Consider the following 23,411-nt stretch of genomic DNA (forward strand, 5'->3'; position numbering starts at 1 on the left):
AAGTAATAAAATAAATAGTTAAGAAATAAGACATAATTATACAAAATTACAGCAGCAAATCCAATTTTCGCTTAAATAAAATTTAATCAAATAACATATATATATATATATATATATATATATATATATATATATATATATATATATATATATATATATATATAAACATTTCTGATAAAATAGATACAAGGAATGAAGAAAATTCAACCGCAGTATAAAAATTTTATCTATCATAACATTATTGCATTATCTTTAGCTGTTTTTATCACGCGTTTCTATCATCGATCATTCTATTTCACTTTTCAGCAACGACACATAGAATGATAAATGAGATTAGGTACCTAATCCCTTCACAGAGCACCAAAAGGATCGAGTTGGACAGCATTGCCTTGTGACTGAGCTGCTGCAGCGGGTTGAGCTTGAGGATGCTGCTGTTGCAAATTAGGACCAGCCATCATGGGATTCGCGCCGGGCATTGCCATCATAGGCGCAGCTCCTCCCGTAACCATCATTCCGCCACCGGCGGCGGAAGCACCTGGGATAGTGCACATCATCGGCCTCATACCCTGCATACCCTGCATGCCCATCGGCATACCTTGCATACCCTACAGACACCAGAGAGCGAGAGAAATGAGACGTATATACAAAAGGATGCGTGTGCCTGCGAAACGCCTTCCTTAACATCAAAATAAAATTGAGATTACTTGCAATTAATATTTTTATAACAATAAAAATTTAAGCATTTGTTTCGATAAAATTACATATTTCGTTAAATACGTATTATGTATAAGATAAAGTATAACAAATAAATACATTAAAAAATTAATTCGTTTTTAGTTTTTTTTCAATTCCTTGTTCGTTTTACATTTACGTTTTCCTCGCAGAAAATAAAGTGTGTAGCTTAATTAATAATAATATTCTAATCTATATTACCTAAATATATCTACATTTTCTACATTATAGATTAACACCTCAAGCAAATTACAGCGTAATACGCAGGGAAATAAATCTAAAAGTCAATCTATAAAAATGTAAATAACTGCAATAAAATATTATCTACTACATTCTTTAAACGTGCGCTAAGAGTAAATATTGATGCATAAGCACATAATAGAAGGAAACGGAATGGAATATCGAATCAGACTGTTATCTGTCCATCGAATTTGCTGCTTCGCCTCGCAAAACAAAGATTGTTATGCGATTTGTACAAATAATTGTCATTATTGACAGAGTGAGTTAGTGACAATTCGTGTTATCGTATGCTATTCTTGTACAGAAACTCGTGATCCGGTGAGGTGAGATGAGTTTGGCGCTTTATTGTGGTTAACAACTGATTTCACATTGTGTGTAAAACAAAGACGCTCGTGATCATGGGACTTACCATCATCGCGGGTTGTGAAGGGAAACCTATAGTCGTAGTGGTCGTAGGTAGCAGTTGCGTCATTCCCTGGCCCTGCAACACAGCCGATAACATGCCATATGCCGTGCATGCAGGATACACTCACCTAAGTGGTGCTAATTGACGAGAAAAGTGTCGTTACGGTATTACGAAGAAAGCAGAAGAGTCCCACGGTGGACGGAATGACTTAACGGTACACTTACATTTTAACATGTTTAGCTAAAAAGAATGCTACATACTTGGTAAATTGGTAACAAAGTAAAATAATTGCTAGTCCGCGTAAAATTCCTACGACATAGTAGAATACCGTTGAGACAATACCGTAAAGAATTAACGATCAATCATCTATGGTACTAAATGTGAGAATTACTGGGAGTTCTATTGATGACAAAGAAGCTGTGTTGTGTTTTTTTAAAAGTAGTGCGAGAGCAGTGTGTGCGTGTATGATTTTGAGTACTAACAATCAAAAGAAACATGCTGAAAGTACTTTATGACAATAAAACTGAGAAAGTAAGGCTCACCATGGGCCGATATCCAGCACCAGTAGTAGCTGCCATGGGCTGTGGTGTCCATCCACCGGCAGGACCGCCTGTTTTCGCTGCATTCTTCGGTGAGTTCCATTGCATTCCCCTGAAAAGAAATTATGTTAGCTATATGTTACATAAAATACAGCATTTATAAATGTATTCATCTTTATTAATGTACGTATCCGATTATTCATCCTTATAAACATATTTATTTTAAAAAGATTTTAAGCATTCGCTTACTTTACTTGCTGCTGCGCGCTCTTATTAATTGTTAAGTTTTGCGCAAGGCTCGCTAGACTGCTGTCCAAATCACCGGTCAGAACTTTGCCAGTGTTAGCAGCACCAACTGGTTGACCCGCGGCTGAAATAATTAATTAAATTCAAAACACTTGAAAATATACTGGCATCACACAGTAAAAACTTCTAGATAACGTCTACGTTAAACAAAAATCCGCAAAAAAAAAAAAATATAAATTTAAAACAAATCGTAAAATTTACGTAAATTTATAGAATTAAGCATAATTGCCAAGCAAAGTATTGTCTAATAATAATAATAAAAATAATGTTAAAGAAATTTAATTTCTAACAATTTTAATCTATTCCTAAAATCTTATTTTAACAGCATGCAGAAATTATTTAAATAAAATAACGCGGAATTACGTATTAGTCATTGTATTAATCATTGTATTAGTCATGAGCATGTAGATTATTATAAGCGAATTGAATTATAAATTATGCATGAGAAAGAAATAACGATCACGGGTTATCACATTTTATATGAATACACTTAAGCAAAATAATGTAATCGTTTATCTTTCTTCACGTGATTTTTGCGATATCTAGAATGTTATACATAGCACAGCTGTTTATCTAATCGTTAAAACACAGAAAATTAATTTAAATTATCTAATGCTCTTACTAAGTGTAAATATTGAATACAGTTTACTGATCGAGCAACATACATATAGGCGATTTCTGGACAATACAAAAGTCCCAAAAACATATCAGTTACATGTGTAAAAAATCTTTCTTTAATTTATTTTTTAATTAAAAAGAAATTTTTTTAGTTCCTTGAAATTTTTATATACTTTCTAGATATCTTACGGACTTTTACATTGTTTAAAATACAAATCGGATTAAAAAGAGAAAAAAGAAAAAAATGAGAAATAAAAATGCTTGAACTCGATGGAGGGAAAACAGTTAAGTGCGACTTCTCATGCGTTCGGCGTGAATTAGTTTAAGCATTCCCGTCACCTGACATCGGCTGCTTTGCCGGCGAACCGTACCCCACGGGGACTTGGGCTTGGGTAGGGATACCGTAGCCTACGATCGGCGCACCGGACATCACGGGTTGACCGGTCGTGGGATCGTTCATGCCAAACATACCAGCGCCCGCCGCTGCTGCCGGCGGCATTTGTTGCTGCAGCGGTTGCTGTTGCGCGGTCATTGCAGCTTGTTGCTGCTGGATCATGGGCGCTGGCCGTGACGGAGACCCACCCAGTGCCATACGGATACTGTCGTTAAGATCATCGAACGCGCTCTTGCTAGAAGCGGAGCCCGGGGCCGCTGCCGCCGTTGGCGCCGTCGCCGCCGCTGACCTACCATGTGGCGCTCCACCACCAAGGGTCGGAGACATTGCACGCGGTGCGGCACCGTTCGCAGCAGCAACGGCGGTCGCGGGTGGCGGTGGTCTAGGTGGCGGCGTAGCCGTGGACGATGCTTTCCCGACGGTAGGAGGTACCGCAGACGCCACCACCTCGGCCGCCGCAGCATCCCCGTCGCCGCTGTTCGCGGGGTTCTTCAGCATCGCGGCGGCGGACCCGTCGCTCCCGAAAAGATCCGCTTGACCGGCACTGAAAAGGTCTCCGGGTTGCGCCGTTCCCGTTTGCGCTGCCTGTACTGATTCTCCGCCGGCATTCTGATCGAAGAGCCCGAAAGCGCCCGCGTTCGTCGCCTGCTGACCGCCGGTGGTACCGAGGGACGGGAAATCGGACATAAAGGGATTAGGTACGGACGCGGCTGCTCCTGGGGCGCCAGCTTGCGCAGAAAGTGATCAAGGTGCATAAGTTAGCTTCCTCCTTTTTTTTGCATTCGGATAAGATAACAATGTAAAAAGTCTCGCAATTGTTATACCGTCACCCATTTAATACGTTATTTAACGTTAGTCAAAGAGAAAAAGGAATTTTAAATGTTAAAGCAATGTAACGCTTGGTTACATTTTTTTTTTATCATATCGCGTATCTATATTGCACTTGAAAAATATATCGAATAATCAGCGCTTATGACGTGATATATATAAAAAAAATTTACAAGAATAAATAATTATCACTATTATTAAAGTATTATAAACGTTTCTCTTTAGTTATAAACGCTATTTTATTCGATACATCTTTACTTGTAACGTTACGGCATTTGTAACTGCTCAAGCGTATTATCTAAGATGTAAGATGTATGATGCAAAAGTATCATAAAAATGACCGTAAAAGTTCTACGACAGAAAGAGGAAGAGAGATGTACAAGACGGCAGAAAAAGAAAACTAAAGTGCACGGAATTTCTCAATCGCGTGAATGCACTCATAATCCCCGCTTATGACTATTTCGCTAGTGAAGCACTTACTGGGTTCCTGTTCTTGAGTTCCGAATACGGAGGAAAAACTATTATCTGTAACAAAGTTATTATTTGCCAGTGGCGCAGTTGGCGCGAAACCTAAAAGAAAAAAAAAGAAAATGGAAAATAAAAAGAAAACGAGAAAATAAAAAAGGGGGAAAAAATATAATAAATAAGCGCGGTGACGGATGAAGCAGCGATGATTATTGAAACTATATCGACTTAAAAGCGGCATGCTCACCAGTACCGTTGATCATCCACATGTTATTCTGCATCTGAGCGGAGGGCTGCGTGGTTACTGTGGCAGACTGCGCTCCAAACATGTTTGCAAATGGATTGCCTGCCAGCTGCAGCAAATCGTCCGACGCTTTCTGAGACGATTGCTGTTGCAATAAAATGTATTAATTACCTTGCTTTCAATAAGATTAGATTAAACGTCTTCTTGTATAAAGATTAACGTACCTGATTATCGGTGCTTGCACCGAACAAGTCCACGATCGGTTGGTTAGCGTTATTGGTTGGCGAACTGAGGAAAGGATTCGTGCTAGTACTTGATGGCGACTGTACTTTTGCCTGTAATACATACACGAGGAATTAATTATAATAATAATAATATAATTTTTATTTACAGGATTTGTTTTCATTTGAGCTAAAAAATTTTTCCACCAAAGATATCTCATTAATAATTCAAATATGATAATAACTGGCACTGCACAAAAAATATCGGTACCTTGTATTGATTCATAGCGGCTTCTTCTTCCGCGAGAGCTTGCTGTCGCAACGCTTCGTCGATGTGGCCGTTTCCAGTTTGCTCGAGCCGTGCATTACTGGCTGCTGTTCCGAACGCGGTACTGGTGGAAGACAGGGCGGACACTCCCGACTTTACATTGGTTCTATTGCTGCTTTTGGGCGATGATAGGATGTTGTGGTGTCGATGGAGAGATTAGAGGACGGACAAGAAGAATAACGGAAGGTCCGTTTCAGCGAGTTTGTAAATGTGGCGAGAGAGAAAGAGAGAGAAAGGAGCGTAAAGGAAAATTGATAATTGAAAATAAAGGAGAAGAGACAAACAAAAAAACAAAAAACAAACGGTGTAGTACGTATAGATGTAACAATGCGTAAAAAATGCATAGTGTGCATTAACACTCGCACGCTCACATATACGCCTTCTCTCTTTCGCATACACGCATACACATTTTTTTTACACGCTGTTTTCTTACAATTTTATTACTATATTTCCTAATGTATGTATGCAGGTGTTCTACATTTTATAGAAAAACATAGCATCAAGCATGTGTACTCCATTAAATTATATTACACAGTACATATTTGTCTAAAGACTTATTTCTTGATAGCATACTATGTGTGACTATGGTTGATTTTGCTACGATAATAAGCGATTGAATACAAATAAATACTTGCGTATACGTAATATTACATGTACGTAATTTTTATATAATATTTTCACTATTTTTAGAATATTTTAATACTAATTGTATATGCCATTATTAAAATTTTTTTTTTAATGAATAATAAATGCAATTTTGTCGCAATAAACTTCACTATTATAACACTCACACGATTATAATTAATATTATCTCATTACTATCAAGTTATAGGAAGTGAAATTAAATCGTCAATAACGTTAATGGTAATTGACGGTTTATCATAGCATGCTCAATATCCACCATAATCAATATACTATAGGAAAATAACGTCAATTATCTAAACATATTATTATAAATTCATGCTATGTGTATGAGCGATAAATACAATAGCGTAATTACAGTTACATATTTTCAGTGAGAAATACATACACATAAATATAAAAATTGAATACCAAATTTAGGAGCACATGGATACCTAAAATAGGTTAGGATATAAATAAAATATTTTAGAACTAAATATTAAATATCGAAGAAAATTAATCTTTTTTTTTTTTTTTTATCCAGAAGGCACTATTTCAAAAACTTTTATAAGCTATTCAAAAAGAGAAAATAGCTTTTCAAAGATAGTGCTTAAAACTACTATCTTGCAAAGCATTTCGTGATATTTGCTTAAAAAAATAAAAAATGATAATTGATAATTTATGAATATAAATAATGTGAAACTTATAATATTCGAAATAAACGCAATCTTGTGTCATAATTCTTATATGTGCATGTGCGGTAAACGTAATGTTTGAGTATTCATAGCTTAAGAAGCTTGTAAAGATGTGTAGAAGTACGTGTTTCTGATTATCGGATATGAAAGAACAATGAGACGAAAACGATGGACTCAGGAAGTATATAGAGAGGGAGAAGTATATATCGATTTCAATAGCATTCAACATAGGATGTTTAAAATTATCCCTACATCGATCGTTATATGAGACTTAAATGAATCAAATAAATGAAAAAAGTCGACATACCTTGCTGACTGCGTCGGCGTGTTTGCGGCGGAACCTTTTTTCCCCTCCAGAGAAGCAAGATGTTGTTCTAAGGCATCCAATAAACTGCTCGGTGCCTAAAAAAACCAGTTTATGCATTATTTATACAGCGTTATTAAACTTTTTCAATGAGGTGCAACGTAAAATTTAGCTGTGCATTTCGTCTAGAAGAGATTTCTCTCTACTAAAATGCATGCATTTATTATAGGAGAATTTGTCGGAATCATATTTATTTTTAAATTCGTGCATGCGTATAAAAGCATGATAATAAAATTAATAGTATAATATATGCTAACAAAATCTCCCAGAATAAACATCGCGCCAAATATCTATGTTATTCTATACTAGACCACACTAATTCTACCTCTTAAGATAATCAGAGATATTACCTGTCAGTAAGGTAAGAGGAAGAAACAAATAAAAATGTTACTTTATCGATTAAATATTAATTTTCTTTTCACTCAATCTTAATAGTTTCTCAAAATAGCCGATAATTAAATGTAGGTGATTGAATAAAACCTTATCACAGTACAGTAAAATAATGATATAATATTTTAAATGCGTGTACCTTTGTCAAATCTGGTATGTCTCCTTTATCAATGCCAACATTCTGTAAAAAAAAAAAGCTTGATGAGTAACTTATAATCTTTAAACATTATCTATCTTCACATAAAAATTGTGCAACTTACTTCTGCGACTTTCAGAAATTCCCCGACCCTGTCCATGCGTATGAGGAACTTCTTGTAAAGATCTAAAGCGTCTCGACATTGTTTCTTGTTCATGTCGAAATACTTTTCTGGAAGATTACAATTGCAATCGGTCGATTAATTGAATTTATTTTAGATAAAGTCTGCGTGAATGTACAATTATATTATGCAATAAAAAAAAAACAACAATATATTGAGTGATATTACCTAACAGATTAATGATGCCATCATTATAGCAGGCAAATAACCGGATAAGATCTCGAAAGAGGAGCATGAAGGCCATGTTTATGACGCCATTCGTGAGGTCGTTAGCCGTACAATCGAATTCCAGCAGTGCGTCGAGTTGCGACTGCAACACCGGCAAAGTTTTCAGGAGTTTCTCGGCATTCATTATGCGTAAAGTGCCGTCCTCCTTCCTGCAATGTCAATTACATAACAAAGATTAAATCGTTCCTCAAATAAAAATCAGACAGAACGTCAAAAGGCTTGAGACCAAAAATTATTTTTGAAACGCACCCTCTTTTCACTTTGCAAAAGTCAAACGCTACCGTCCTGTAGGAGAGAGCCTTCTCGTTAAGATATTTAGCGTAGCGCCTAATGAAGGGTGACATGTCATATCCTGGTACAAAACAAAAATGACTCATTCACTTTTGTCTACAATAAATACAATAGACGAGATAAAAGCATTAAAAGGTATCGCCACGGAACAATGCTTAAAAGTGAAATTAGAAAGTCGGAAGTGCGCCGGTGCGATTGCATTAATTTTATAAAATTACACAAGCATGCACGTTCGGTGCCGATTGGAAATTATAATTTTTTTTTTTCTCTCAAATATTCTGCACGGCTAATTATATAAAATTGGGTATAATTATCAATATGTAATGGTACGACAATAAATAAATGTTAGGTTAAGTTAAGTATACGTTAATTTTTTTCTTTCACTCTTACGATATTAAAATCACATATATAGAACTACAAAGCACAGTTAATATTTAGTTGGTTAGTAATATTCTTCACATTATTAATGCGAAACAAGGGTTTTGTGATTAGAACTCACCCACGCGTATTCCTGCTTCATGCCCAAAGAGATAGAAAGTTAGTCCAGGTTAGTAAATCATACACATAGTTGCCAACACATGGAAAAGAGAAAGATTTCGCATTTTCCATATGATTGATAGATACACAAACGCAAAGAAATTAATAGCGCAAAAACTTTTTTTTTTTTTTTTTTTTTTAAATTAAAACAAAGTTTGTATGAACAAACTATAATTATTTAAGCGATTAATAAATTGTCGAGGATTAATGTAACAGTTGACCAAAGTTGCATTTAATGATAATCCAATCGGTGAATAAAATTAGCTTTTTCGTAAACAAGTTTTCGACTCGACTTGGAATCGAGGTGTCCGCGATCAGTTATTCAAATTACGGCGTGTTGCAATTTTCCGTGCGACGCGTGCATATCAAATCAGCTTGTCCCCGGTATCAACGCACGAGGTCTTCTACACCGAATATCGGCGTACGATTTTTATGAATAAAAATGCGAAAAAAAAGCCATACGTTATCTATCATGCTGCGATGAATGCACGTCGCAATGGTTTAGTTAATATAAAAATGATAATTTCTTGATTTCTTAATTCTGTTACAAGATTAGTCTCCTCTTAGCATGTTTTTTTTATTCCCGATAACGCAAAGTTAACATAATTATTTATAAAATAATCACCTTGTACGCCGCTCTTGTCGAGGAAATTATTAAGCTGAAACGTGCTGTTGCTGGACGCGAGATACTGTGTGAACCTCTGTAAATAAAAAAGTTATTTCGAAACAATATACAGGCACCTTGCAGGTCATACGAGCGCTCGAAGGATAATTACCTCATTGCCATAGCACATCATATGATGCACAGTGATCAGAGCTTTGAAGACCACCGTCCAGTTTGTGTTCTGCGAACGTTCTATCAAGAGATTAGCGAGCTGCGGTATGGAGACATTTGGCTCATTCGTGCAATGGATTAAATCTGAAAAAGAGGAGTTCATTTTTAGTTTAAGTTCCGTTTTAAAAGTATAAATCTGAGAGAGGGAGTTTATTTTTATTTTAAGTTCCGTTTTGGGAGTATAAATCTAAGTCACGATATCTCCATATGTTTTTGATTTTAAGATAGAACCATAAGACGGTGCGAAATCTCACGTTCCGTGCAGGCCTGCAATAAGAAGCACTGACCTCAACCTTATAAGATTACAACGTAATTTACATACACATAATTCCATCACTGACGACAACGCTGTCGCGTATTGTCAGCGTTTCTCACAAGCGTGTCATTTTTCTTTTTCCCCGTTCTCAGATTTCAAGCAGCAATTTCGTTAGAAACGTATCTCTGTTAATTCGAAAAAGAACTTTTACGGAAACAGTTCGGCAATTATGTATATGCGTGAAAGTACAAGGTAAAAGCGAATCAATCTCGAATCATTACAACAAAGCAACAGCTGCCTAGCGTAACTCGTTAAGTATAATTAAGCGATTAAATTAGAATTATCGACCGCTTTTTATCTCGACTTGATGAATTCTGTACTCGATATAAATGGAAAAAAGTGTAACGTTGCCGGTAAAAAGAGACTAGCGGATGCAATTGTCCAAAAGTGGAGTAACCGAATTCATTCAGTAGTACGAAAGTGAAAGAGAGAGGACGTAATTGGGTAATGAGATGAGTTTAATTGTTCTAACGATCTTAATTATTTTATATCAGACGCTAATATCAGCACAAAAATTCTTTTTCCAAAGACATTCACGCATTGTAATTATCGCGGACTGCAGTTTTCCCTACTCGGATGATTCAGATCTTCAAAGATGATTCAAATACTCGTGTGATTCAGCACTCGCATCATTCTAACTTCGCATTTTTATCAGCGTGTATGCGTAGCAAACGGAACGATTTAATAATTACGATCCACAGCCTGTATTTTTAATTACAATTGCAGCTCGCCGCGGCGATTATCATTAATTTCAAAAGCAAACATCACGTTCCGATAAGCGCACAGGAAGAATTACAATAATTGAAAGAATAATTAAATAACTTTGGCAGTGCAGTTTCATTAAATTGTCATGTGCAGACCGGGAGCGAGCGTTGATAAACCACGATAACCTACCGAAGGCTTAAAAATAAGAAAATCAAAGGAAGCCGATATATTTTTCACGATCGCAATTAAAAAAAAAAAAATTAAAAAAAAAAAAAATGATGTCTTACGTTAGCCCGTTGCTACAAGTAAGTTTACAGATCACTTTAAGTTAGACCGTCGATTTAATTTTTCGATTAACTTTAACGCCACGCAAAATTGAGATACTTCACCCGATGAATTATACATAACGCTACTTAAAAAAAAAAAAAAAAAATACGGGTCGTCTAAGAGGTTGAAAATTCGATATTCGGGGCTTCTGCAGCCGCTTACTTTCGTCAGCACCTAAAAATGGGAATAGTCGATGGTATCGATCACCGCGGGTACGACGGTGACTCTGACCTGTATATATTGGACTCCGGAGTCTTGCCCGAATGTGAATCTGCCAAATGTGAAGTAAGCGTGAACGATAAAAGTCAATCTCGGCGCAACAACGATGACTACGAATTCACGAAGTGAACGACGGCAATCTACGCGCCGTCCATCAATCGCGATTGATTAACGAAAGTAACCGGGTCCACGTCGGAGGAAGACATGCGATACCGCGCGTAACAAGGTCAACAATCGCGCGGCTTCAAACGTGATGATATTCGGTGTTCTTCATTGACACGGTGATCCATACCCGTCGGCTATACAAATTACGGTTGCTACGGGCATATTATTAAAGTGGAGAACGCATCGTACAGACTTCGGTCGATCAAGGAAAAACCTCGAGAATACATTAGGCATTTTTTTTTTTTTTTTATCGAGGAAGAAGTCTATTTCAAGTCGATTAAGAGAAGAGAGAAATCGATTAAAAGCAAGCGGCGGCATCTTTCATGAAATTTAAATAGAATATGTTAATATAAGTAAGCCTCCTAAGCGCCGAAACGCGAAAAACCCGCGAGTATTTAATATTTAATATATTACAGCGAGTTATCAATTATTTATCAATTTGGTATGAATTCTTATTAACCCGCGATAGCAGCGTTCAAGCTATAATAATGCCGGTTCGCAATTACCGCGCGGTATCATTACTCGTATCGCGGTTATTCGTAATTCGTTAAACATCTCGTCTACAACGGGGAGAAGCCACGTTTTATTTAGCCGACGCGAAAAAGATGGAACGTTAAGCAACGTTTTCGCCGCAGATAGTTTCCCACGCCTTTAATGTATCTCTCTCGCCCGGCCGACCGATGATCCCGCAATATCGAAGTCACGAACGAGAGAGGGCTTGAAATGAAAGTGCAACGCGAGCGAGAGCGAGAGCGAGAGTGCGAAGGGGCACCGGATAAACGCGAATAAAGCAGTGAATCAACATCAAGTATTGAATCCCGGCCGCATACTACAAACTGCAACATTTCCATACGGTTTATCGCGAGGTGATTGCCGAATTTGATCCTTAATTGGAAGATTTACAGATAAGTGTGTTATCTAGACGCGATAATTATCTCGCCGTTAATTCGAAGCCTTCAAATGCCCGCAACAGAGAAAACGTGAGAGAAAGAAAAACTTTCGTAAGGTCTTGAATAAAAAGAATTTAAGGATTTTGGGCTTGAGAGTTTTGAAGGGCAATAGATATTTCATCGAGATTTATTACAGCGTTGAATAATAATTAACGTTTGTGTGAAACCGAAAAGTGCAATGAATAACCGTGATCTACTGTGCGAACGGCACGTTACTCGACCTTGCGACAAGCTTCCCATTTCTAATTATAATCTCCCAAACAACGAACAGATTTAGCGGCCAAGTAGCCGCCTGGCATCATCGTCGATTGTCTAAAAGACGTCGTCTCTCGGACGTTCATTCAAAGTGCGATTCACGACGTGCGTGCCGATTTTTGTCACTTCAACGCGCCTGGATTAAACCAGATGCGAACCTGCGTCAAACACAACAAAAAATGCTTTCTTTTTCTTTTTCTTTTTTTTTTTTTACAGAAAACCAGTTATCTTTCGCACAATAAGGTATATAAAGACATGACACACGATAAGAGTTTAAAATTAATAAATAACAGTGACATAAATTTAATTAGCTGCCATATTTCTCGCCGTTATATCTCAGGTATTAAAAACTATCGCGTTATATTGAATCAAACGTAATTAATATTGTAACAAATAAAGTCGCTAAGAGACATTAAATATTTAAAAATTTATCAGCTGCGAGCGAATTTTGCATTTAATTTATACAGCATGCACATGTTTGGCAGCCGCTGATAAGAGGATGTAGAGAGAGAGAAGTAGAAAAAAAAAAAAGGTTTTTAATAAATTATCCGATAATGCCGCATAATTGGCAATCGCCGGAGAATGTTAAATTCATGCACTGGTAAAAACACAATCGTTATCTAAGCGAGAAGGGGTGTACACTGACTGACTGACTGCCATGTATGTATCTCCAGACGCAGACGGGGGCGTGTGTGATAACACGTTTTGGTTACGCGAGTGATTGCAGCAGTGCGAGCAACAAAAAGCAGACTTGTATCGAATGTGAAAACCGCATAGTATTTCGATCGAGACCGAGGATTATCGGATACGTACATAGACGGAATATTCGTCCCGACCTAAAATCCTGGATGGAACATTTTCCGCAGAGCGGAGTTTAATTTAGCCCAGAAAACGACGGAGGAAAATACGCCACGCGATATTAGATTATTGAAGTATCGTATTATAAAATATAAATTGAAATAAAATAACGCGTATTCATATAATAAGCAAAAACATGTAACATCATCTCAATTACGAGTACGGCTAACTTTTCCATTACGCAGCCGATTAAAATTCTACCGAAATAGCTTGGTAAAGCATTAAAATCGTGACGTCAAACGTTGCATCATTAAACCAGAATCCTTTCCGTGGAAAAATAAAATTTGTATAAAATTAAATAATTCCCCCCCCCCTTCCAAAAAAAAAAAATCTAATAAAACCGGATCGATATACTCGCGATCTCGAAGCGGAAAAATAACGCCCGAGTGCATTTCGACGCGAGTCGTTTTTCCCGTGGAAAGAATTTTCGCTATTTTCTTTTGCATGCGGGATGACTTTATGTCAACTGCGCTAACGCGAAGTTAAGAATGCCAACCAGGGCCCTTCTCTCCGGCTCTTTCTCTCTCGGCGGCGGTTGTATCCCCGGGGGTCACGACTCGTCCCTGGTATATTCAATTTCTCTCATTCTCTCTCGTCTCTCCTTTTTCTTTTTACTCATTTCAGCTTCCTTCTCGTTCCTCGCTCGCGGTATCAACCCGGCCGCCGGTTCACAAAGACCTTTTCGCGCGCGCATGATGCACGCCGGTTACATGTAAGTTTAATCTACACGGTACACCTATTCCGACACGCTCGAATTCTCTCGCAGCTATAATCGCGGAACACTCGTAGAGAGGCACTCCGCATCCCACATTGTCGAGCGCCAAACACGGTAATCAAGTTTACGATTTTTCTTTTTCCATTTTCACGCATTAAAGCGCGGTGTTAGGGTCGGGAAACACACGAATGCATTTAGCGCGAAATGCGGATCTCAAAGCGACGGCGACTAAATCGACCCTACTTCGTTAAAAAAATTTATTAATAACTTTGTACCTTATTTCACGTTATTTTTCCAACTGATTTTGTGCCGTAAATAAAATATGCGTTAATTAAAATTGATTGAAAGATAATTATCACACCGGTGAAATCTGAAATAGATACGAGATACTTATAAAGAAATTTATGGAATTCCAAGGTTGATCCCTCCCTTCCCAGTTTTCGTTTTCGCAACGTTTATTTCCGTCCCTTGCTGCGAACTCTCAGGGTTTCAGTTCATCTAACTTATTCTGGCAAAAATAAAAAAATAAAAAAAATAAAAATAGGGGAAGAGAAAGAGATACATTGCTTCAGCTGGCTAAAAATGTGCAAATGCACTCGATTGCCTGTAATAAAGTCAACGGCAATGAGAGCACCGCGAATGGAAACCAATCCGGTACCTACTTTATGCAAATGTGGCGATAGTCGCATGAGGCATGCATTAATAAATTCCATTTTCAAGTGGAGCGTATGATAAGGCGATCGATTATAAATTCAATTTGACGAACGATCGTAAATTGCAAAACGGCGGTAGATCCGTTATGCAATTGATACATCACGGACAATCTCTACATTCATACGGTCAATATAACGCAAGTGACGTTCTCTCTCTCTCGTTTGACAAAACGATTGTTATACGCGAGACGGGAGTTCGTTTAATTTTTTACGTTTATCAACTTTGAACCATATATCTCGTAAAGAATAAAGTTTCTCAAAAGAACATCTCACCTTACGAAAATTAATATCGCTACTGCGAAAGAACAGTGACGACTTTGCTCCAGATTTTATCGCTGGTGAAATTTTATTTCACGCGGCAGGAAATTGCTGTATCGAAAATTCGACTATCAGAACAATTCGCACGTCGAGAAAAAAGATTTGTTTGAGGTGTTTTTTTTTTTTTTCCTTATTGATTTATATGCGATTATTTATACGCGTGGAACAGAGAAATTTCAGAAATGAGGTCACTGCACGCGCTATCAAGGAATTCTTTCATATTGCCGCGTATATACTGAGAAAGCAATGTTCGCCGAATCATCTCGCGTAAAAGGAGCGCTGTTGTTTTTCCGAGCGAAAAATAAAGGCGCTATCGATTGACCTTTCGTATGCATTAATGGACACGAGAGGTTCATAGTGTCTATCAACTGATACACGGTGTGCAACAGAGGGAGAACATTGACCGTGACAGCTCTACATAATACGGATCGCCAATATTGAATCTTTATTCGCTGTAAAATTCACTTTATTTGTTTCAGATAAACTGATAATGCTAAACAGTTTGAAATATCAAAGACTTTAATTGCCAACGCATAATCAAGTGTATTATTTTCAAAACCATCCGAGAGTGACCGAATGGAGAATCGAGATTTAATCAAATTAAATTAGTTCGTCAGGGAGGCAGAGATTAAAAAATCGCATCTTTAAGCGACGATGTGGCTCTAGCTTTAGCGTGTCGTGGGCTATAACAGTGCGACAATATCGATTAGTCCGAAGACTCTGACACCTTGTCCAAAGAACGGAGAGAACGTTGACCGTCAGGCAAGTGAATGACTATGAAAGATTCATTTTCGCTAAACGTTAAACGCATGTCTATGACTCGCGCGACTGTGACAGCGAAATAGTCTCATCGATTGAACATACCGAGGTCGAGCAATGCAAAAAATATCGGCCTTGAGAGATGTGAATGACTTTAAGAGGCCTCTTTTTGCGCCGACGAGAAAGCGGTGTGTTTTTACATAACGTTTCGAAACGGTGCCTATCATTTTATCAGCTGGACCCTCGTACCGACATCTCGCAAAGAGAAAAGAACGCGAAACCGATTGACGGAAGTAGGATGAACACGGCGAGTAAAGAAAAATAAAGCAAAAGGCTCTTCGAGATTGAATCGCACTCGAGATGAATAATATTAAAGAGGAGACAATTTTAAATCAGCGTCAATACGTAATACCGAGTTGAAACAACCGGACGACGATTTACGCCACTAAAAAAAATTAACGGGCTTTTATTTTAAGTTGTACGACACGTGATTTGAATTATCAAGCATATATTCGGACCGAGCGAACGTCCCGGGTAACCCAAGACGCATGAAATTTCTAACAGTACCTACTTCAAACCACAGAGAGCTACGAGAACAAGGACCGTAGAAAACAGAGAAACCGCCGCGAGGAAAAGGAGATATTTAACGAGGCTGAAAGTAAAAGAGATCGATAATGGATCTTGAATTCCTAACTAGCGGGGGAATAACCTACATATATGCATTTCGCAGATGATTCATAGCGAAACTATCCGCGGGCGATATGTAATGCAGCTTTAGCGGCACCTGTCCTTAAAAGCTGCGAGTAACATTTGTCGTTCCACATTCGAGTGTTTCGCGGATAGCTCGCTATAGCGTACAATTATGCAGTTTAGCGTACCCGGCGCTCGTCCTTCTCGATTTTCACACCGCGAGCTAACACCGCATGGGCTCCGTTCCCGATTCGAGTCACTCCACGTTCCTCTGCGGATGCAGAGAGACCGGTTGAGAGCAAACAACACTTTCGAAACAACGATAGTCGTTAGAGGCAACGATCATCAGGCCGCGACGCAACTTAATTACTTGATGTATGTGTGTCGCGGGAGAAAATCGTTACGAATTTCCCGGCGTGTTATTTTTAGCGCGCTTACGCTACCTGGGAGATTCTGTGATACGTGTGATACCGCTACCAAATCCGCTTGCATAAAGATCGCGTTATCTTACGCAATTCTACGTTGCGTTATTGTTGTTTTTTTTTTTTTAATACAATTTTTACGATCTTAATAATTATCATAAATATCGGCTCGTATCGCTTCTACCGTTTCGTAATTAAAACCTCGTGAAGGTGTAAACAGGCTTATAAAATGAGAATTTTTATGCAAAACTATAACGAACGAATATCTCGGTTCCGTAAGATTATCGATCGGTCAGTAGCGACTTTGTGTCTGTCGACCTGGCGAACGAGCGGCACGAGGCACGAAAGTGCCTTTCTTTCGGAGAGCGAGGCTCTTTATTAATTGCTCAGATCATTGACGCAGGTCACGGATCTTTCATTTAATTATACCCTTTGTCGCACTCTCCCTGCGGGAGTTCGTTACGCGACTTCTCGGATATTACAAGCGAAAGGAATTGCTCAATGCGCCTGCGAGAAAAAAGAAAAAAAAAAAAAAAACTTATGCGAAAATTCTCAGCTACCGTCATTCGCGTCGCGATAATTTCTAGACATAATAGAAGGAAAAAAAAATAAAAAACGGCTGTGTCATCGACGATTGTATGTGCTTTGTATTACAGTAAGTATTCTGATGTAACGTAAATCATAAGAAGTACAACGCAATGTTTTACACATTGCGTTATGTTATATATTTTATTTAAATTAAGAGTTAATAATTATCGATATTGTTCCACGTCTTTTCTGTGATTTTACAATACTTCAGCATAATTTATTTGTAAAAAAAAAGATTTTTTACGGACTTTACAAATTATACGAATTCTTGAAAAAAATGCAGCACAAGAATGCATAATTCTGCATTATCGTCTTTACTTTATCGAGTCACGATGTGACTTAGACCTCCAAGTTTTGCCACGCACAGTCTGTACGTCTCTCGATAGTAACGAATTTAATTTAAATTGATAAGAATCTTCTACGACGAGTCGCAAAGACTCGACATTAAATATTATTCCATTCGCGAATATATACATTGTATCGAAAGATCTAAACAAGACGTGATAAATAGGCAGAAGGAAGAGCTGATAATCGCGCTTGATATAAAGAATTCTAAGCGTGTTCGTTCGAATTAGGACAGATTCATAAATTGAAACAATCGCCAACTATCGTATCGCGTGGCGGAAAAAAAAAAGGAAAACGCAGTAATCTAAAATCTCTGAAAAAAAATTTTATTTTATCGTAACGGCGCGTGCGGAGAATATTTCCGGGTGATATTTTCCATAGCGATGAATCGGGACTTTTTGGCACACCCCGTAAATCTATAAAGCATTCCGTGCAACTACGCGTCAGCGAGATCGATAATTAAATGGAGCTCGAGGTCCGTAGGGTTTCACGACTTATCAGGTCAGAATAAGGTATATTTGATGTCTATTCGTAGAATATACTCGTCTATTTTCGTCAACGCTTTTCTCGTTAACGTAATACATTAATACGTATTGACACTTTACTCGAAAATCCATTAAAAAAATAAAAAAAAAAATAAAAATGACACGCAGAGATATAAAAGAAAACGTGACAAGTTTCTGACATATAAGATTGCAAAGAATAGATACGAGGTACAAATAAAAAGAACGTATACCGCTTCATAGTGTAAACCGGAAGAGATAACAGCATCTTTATCGTCCAGTCGAACAAATAACTTATATATATATGTATTAAATATAGATTTCAATATTACCTGCCGCGTTATATCGTATTTCAAATTACAGCCCCAATAGCGTTTCGATATTAAATTGTTTTCACTGCTTTAATTTGTGATATTATATTATATTACATTTTGCAATACCTATATCCACCCTCTCATGTGAATCATTACAACTACAAAGTATACCGTTAATTTTCAACGAGGGGATTCACCGACAGCCCATCAAAGGATTATATCACGCGAAAACGTTTATTTTAATCGCGGGTGTATGCAAATCGCGAATCTACGCAAGAGATTACCGTTACCTTCCATTATCCAGAGACACCGGCCCGCCACTTTTACGTAAAAGCAAGTTCATCGAATAAGATTTTATCAGCCTTTCATTCAGCGTCTGCGCGCGGCATTCTAAGAACTCGATGAGCGCAATGACGTCATTGTTAAATAATTATCCCGCCAATCAGTCTTTTTTTTTTTTCTTTTCTTTTCTTTTTACGTGAGCGAAGAGAGATAGAAGCCGGACCCCGGCAAAGGAGTAGAAGTAGGCCTGAAATAAACGACGATCGATTTTGCTGAATGCGGAATGGGATTCATTGAGATACGCACACCGCGGGGAGGTCAGATCGTGGGAGGAGAGACTGAGGAGACGCGAGAGTCCCGTTCGCTATCAATCGACTATCAAAACCGCTGCTGTCATCCGTTTCGACGTCGTTTCGCCCGCGTCGACGGAAGGAAATTACCCGCGATATGTAATCGTCAAACGGCTCATATGACTAACAGCCGGTCGCTACCGCGAAAGACTTCGTCACCTTGGAAATCGGTTTGCTCTGAAACGAGGGAGCGCGCCCGAAGTCGCCTTCCCCAGATTAATTCCAAACACGGGGATATACGTACACTCGCCATTGTTTATATGCGAGATGCGCACACGAGATACGTAAGTTTACACGGCTAACATGTGCCTTCGTAACCCGGAATTTTGTGCGAGTACCACGTGAATTTGGATGACCATTTAAACAGATCTATTTAATTAACGCTGCAACCTGTCTCGACTTATTTTTTCAAACGCTGTTTTAAAGTGCACGTGGAGAAAAAAAGGGAACGAATAATCTTTGCGGCGCAAACGGCTTTTCCGTCTTTTATAAAAAGTTCTAGAGCAGCTAGATGTGTTTCTAAGACTTACTAATTTTTTTACTTATGCGCCGTTAACACGCAAATTTAAATAACAACGTAAAAAAGAGAGGAGGGAAAAAAACTGCCCTTGATTCAATTTAACTACCCTGAGTGGGATTAACTCTGAAGTAAAGTTCAAGGCACTGCTGAAGGGCGCATTTTATCCCTTCGAAGGGACTTTTATAGATATCGCTTATCTCTCGGAACGGTTTCAAAACAATTCATATCTAAATCAGGCGTAAATCAGGCATTGGCGTAGAAAAGAAGAAACGGTTTCGTCATTATTTTAATTTTATTCCTGCTTCGACGGCGCGATAATTTGTACATACCGGTCGAATAAATGTGAAGTACTCGATTATCGCGCTTCTTTATTTTTACGCGCAAAACACTCCAGAGGTATTATCAATGTCTCAGAGATAAAACGCGGAAAAGACATTTTTTTTTAAACATATTTTACTAAGTACGTACTTAATCACGGGCAAAATAACGATTATATCTCGAAGTAAAAGATACGCGAGTCGAAGTCGCTTTCGTAACCATCAATAATAGGCATTATTCTCGAATTTTATGCGAGTGATATTTGCATCGACCGATCGTCGCATAGTAAAAGCAGCTTACTGGGAATTTACGTTCTTTTTCATCTGAAATTTTAAGATCAAATTCCTGCTTACAAATGTCTGACAAAATCAGGAATTTAAATCAATCGATGATTGTGCTCTCCTCTCACTTTGCTACCAAGTTCTTTATACTTCTAAAATACTTCTAAAAATCCGTATGGGATAAGGAGTTGAGGCGTAAGTTCAGAGCAACCTAAATTTTCCGCGGAGTTCCAGAGATTAATTATGCAGAATTTGTTCCAGATTCGGTCAATGCAACCATTCTATTTGATTTAATTAGCGTTTTGCGTATGGCGCGAAGCACACGTTTCGGCTTTACTTTCCAAGTGTCAAAAATAGCACGTTAATGATCGCGCAGGTCGGGGCAAGGCCTTCCAGAATGTCGAACATGCGTGGATCTGTCCCTTTTTCACAACGCGCTCTCTAACCTTCCTACGCGATTCCCTTTTCTTCTCCCCCCTTTATCGAACGTCCGGACGATACTCCGCGTCCTCGTCCTTTGAGCGCAGCGTGCATGAAAGACTCGGCTGGAAAGGACAGGTCTCCGGATTCAATTTCCCTCTCGGCGCACCGCAATTACTGTTATTACACTCTCCAGAAACTCCGCGGCGTCCATTCAGGTAAGCATTCCGAAGTCACGCGTTCGCGTATTCGGTGGAAGAAAACGTCTCGCGGAATAGATCGCGCGACGGAAAGCGCGAAATAGAACTCTTACAAGCGCGAGTGCGCTTTCAGAAAGCGGTTTAATCGATTTCGACTGCTTTAACTTTTCAGTCGTTGCGTGGTTTTTCGCAACGCGAATCGACAAATCGTAAAGTGAAAGACTCGTAACACGTCCTCGATACGAAATAAAAAAAAAAAATAATAAAAAAATTAAAAAGTACATTTCTTACGTCGCGAGTTGGAATATTCCGTTCAATTAGGCTCTCGAATTTCTGTAAGATATGAAAAGAGAGTTTTCTTTTCTTTTTTTTTTATTAAACGTCGGGCTTTTTGAAAACTTTGCGCGACGACTGGAGGGTTAATTGCCACGTTGGCGTACGTGCCAATGTGGAAAGGAGAATTGAAACCGCGGTCGGTTTCGTTCGACCATGCCTTGCCTGACCGAGAAATTGTCTGACGCCGGGGATTCGCGCGAGAGACCAGTGGGGGACGAGAGTCGCTCGCTCACCTTCTTTCAACAGTCCTGGCAAATAGGAAAGGTGAGCGACTCGCCCGTCTCCCTACGCTGGCTCGCTCCTAGCGTACCCTCACCGTAGAATCAACAGTGGAAACAGACATAAAATCAAAGAAGGCAACACCCTGTCGTTCTACGAGAAACTTTGAAATTACCACCTTCCCTATGTCAGAAACTCTATCGCCAACTATTTTTTTTTTTTTTTCTATTCCTTTTTTTATTGAACTTGACAATGTAATAAACTTCAAAATGTTAATGCGTTCAGTGGTATAAAACTTGAGAAAGAAAAAAAAGAGATTTGAAAGAGACTTACAGTCGAGATGTTTCTTCTTGGGTCCGATCATCTCCTCCGTGGTGGCCTTGCAGACGGACTTGGCGAGGCCCTGGCCGGCGATGCTGTGCCTCGCGGCTAGCAGCCTGTCGTTGATGGTCTGTCCCGCCATACTGCCCTGCTGTCACAGTGGTTAGCAAGCGGTAGTCAGCTCACGTTCACGTTTAAACGACGATGTCGGGTGGGCCTCCCTCGCGCGATCGAGATCTTTCTCCACCCTCGACGCGCCGGCGGTACGGAGGACGACGTGAGATATCGCGCGGTTACGAGGACGATGACGGCGGCCGCGAGAAGCGAGTAAAGTTGGCCGTCCTTGACGCGGACGAACGGACGGGAGCGAAACTGCGGGGGTATGGCGAGCACTCCGGCTAACTTCACAGTGCACGACACCACGGCACGATCACGAACGCGAGCACGGCCACGACACGAACAGCGAACGCGACAGTGAGACCGGGCGCTACCGCGCGAGGCGTCCGTGACGTCTCGCTCACCCCGATATTATACTTGGCCCGCCGCGCTGCCTTTCCGGCCCTCCGGTACCTCTCCTCGTCCTTCTCCTGCTCCTCTCGTCCGCCGCCTCCGCCTCTTCAGCCGGTTTCTGCTTTCGCGACGCGAACGATTGCCCGCCGCAATTTCTCCGCGTTCACCAGCAAGCGGAGCTAAGGTAGCTCGCGCTCAGCTTTTAACAGCTCAGCTGGACGGCGTACGTCGGGCGGCTGACGGCGACAGCAGGCCTCCTTCTGTCTGCCAAGATGGCGGACGCGCTCGGTGCCGACCGTGCTGAGCACCGGCGCATGCGGCATGGCTGACCAATTGCGCAACGAAACGGCTTGCCGATAGCGCGCTCCTGCCGCCAACGGTTGCGGTGGCCCGAAAGCGCCATGACGTCATCCCTACCACGGCGTAACCAAAGATTTAAAGTTTACAAGTCGAAATAAACGCGGACTCGGTCAGATTAACTAATTCTCGATCATTAAACGTATACGCGGTTTATTCTCATCGCGTAGAGATATATTTTGTCTACGGATCTAAACTATTAATTAACTTACGAGGAATATCGGTGGAGCGATCCTCTCGAGCCGCTCATCCGTTTCATCGATCGAACGTACAGTGTAAAGTTGGCATTCGCTGCAGGCACTGCTACCAACGACTGCGAAGCGAACTACAATTTTATAAAGGTACAGTCGGTATGGTGAAAACCATCGGCGAACTCGCACAATATCAATATAACAGTAAAAAGAATTAAAATTGTTGATTCAGGAATATGCTAAGATTTTTTCTTTTTACTTTTTTTCTTTTTTATGATGTCTGAAATCAATATGGCACTTACATATCGTCGGCACATTTCTAGAACGATCTACACACGCTGGAAC

At 39.4% G+C, this 23,411-nt stretch overlaps 1 protein-coding gene across 15 annotated transcripts in view; it reads right to left on the minus strand.

Moving 5' to 3' along the window:
- The window catches only part of Lap (phosphatidylinositol-binding clathrin assembly protein lap), a 29,287-nt gene extending 6,444 nt beyond the window's left edge, over window positions 1–22,843 (minus strand). Inside the window, exons 1-17 of one of the 15 annotated variants that reach the window (XM_070666345.1) lie at window positions 22,021–22,835; window positions 9,541–9,683; window positions 9,390–9,465; window positions 8,727–8,738; window positions 8,186–8,288; window positions 7,877–8,085; window positions 7,652–7,758; window positions 7,531–7,572; window positions 6,945–7,039; window positions 5,265–5,436; window positions 4,997–5,107; window positions 4,776–4,917; window positions 3,181–3,963; window positions 2,167–2,287; window positions 1,921–2,029; window positions 1,382–1,453; window positions 342–605 (exon numbers count right to left, since the gene is read on the minus strand). In XM_070666345.1, coding sequence (XP_070522446.1) covers window positions 351–605; window positions 1,382–1,453; window positions 1,921–2,029; window positions 2,167–2,287; window positions 3,181–3,963; window positions 4,776–4,917; window positions 4,997–5,107; window positions 5,265–5,436; window positions 6,945–7,039; window positions 7,531–7,572; window positions 7,652–7,758; window positions 7,877–8,085; window positions 8,186–8,288; window positions 8,727–8,738; window positions 9,390–9,465; window positions 9,541–9,683; window positions 22,021–22,150 — 2,682 coding nt within the window. In that variant the 5' untranslated portion in view covers window positions 22,151–22,835 and the 3' untranslated portion in view covers window positions 342–350. Of the gene's footprint in view, window positions 1–341; window positions 606–1,381; window positions 1,454–1,920; window positions 2,030–2,166; window positions 2,288–3,180; window positions 3,964–4,543; window positions 4,634–4,775; window positions 4,918–4,996; window positions 5,108–5,264; window positions 5,437–6,944; window positions 7,040–7,530; window positions 7,573–7,651; window positions 7,759–7,876; window positions 8,086–8,185; window positions 8,289–8,726; window positions 8,742–9,389; window positions 9,466–9,540; window positions 9,684–22,020 lie in introns of all 15 variants that reach the window. The other 14 variants (XM_070666348.1, XM_070666343.1, XM_070666344.1 and 11 more) reach the window with 14 other exon arrangements.
- Window positions 22,844–23,411: the final 568 nt, after the last annotated feature.

The sequence above is a fragment of the Cardiocondyla obscurior genome, linkage group LG14, assembly GCF_019399895.1.
Source record: "Cardiocondyla obscurior isolate alpha-2009 linkage group LG14, Cobs3.1, whole genome shotgun sequence".
NCBI classification, from domain to species: domain Eukaryota; kingdom Metazoa; phylum Arthropoda; class Insecta; order Hymenoptera; family Formicidae; genus Cardiocondyla; species Cardiocondyla obscurior.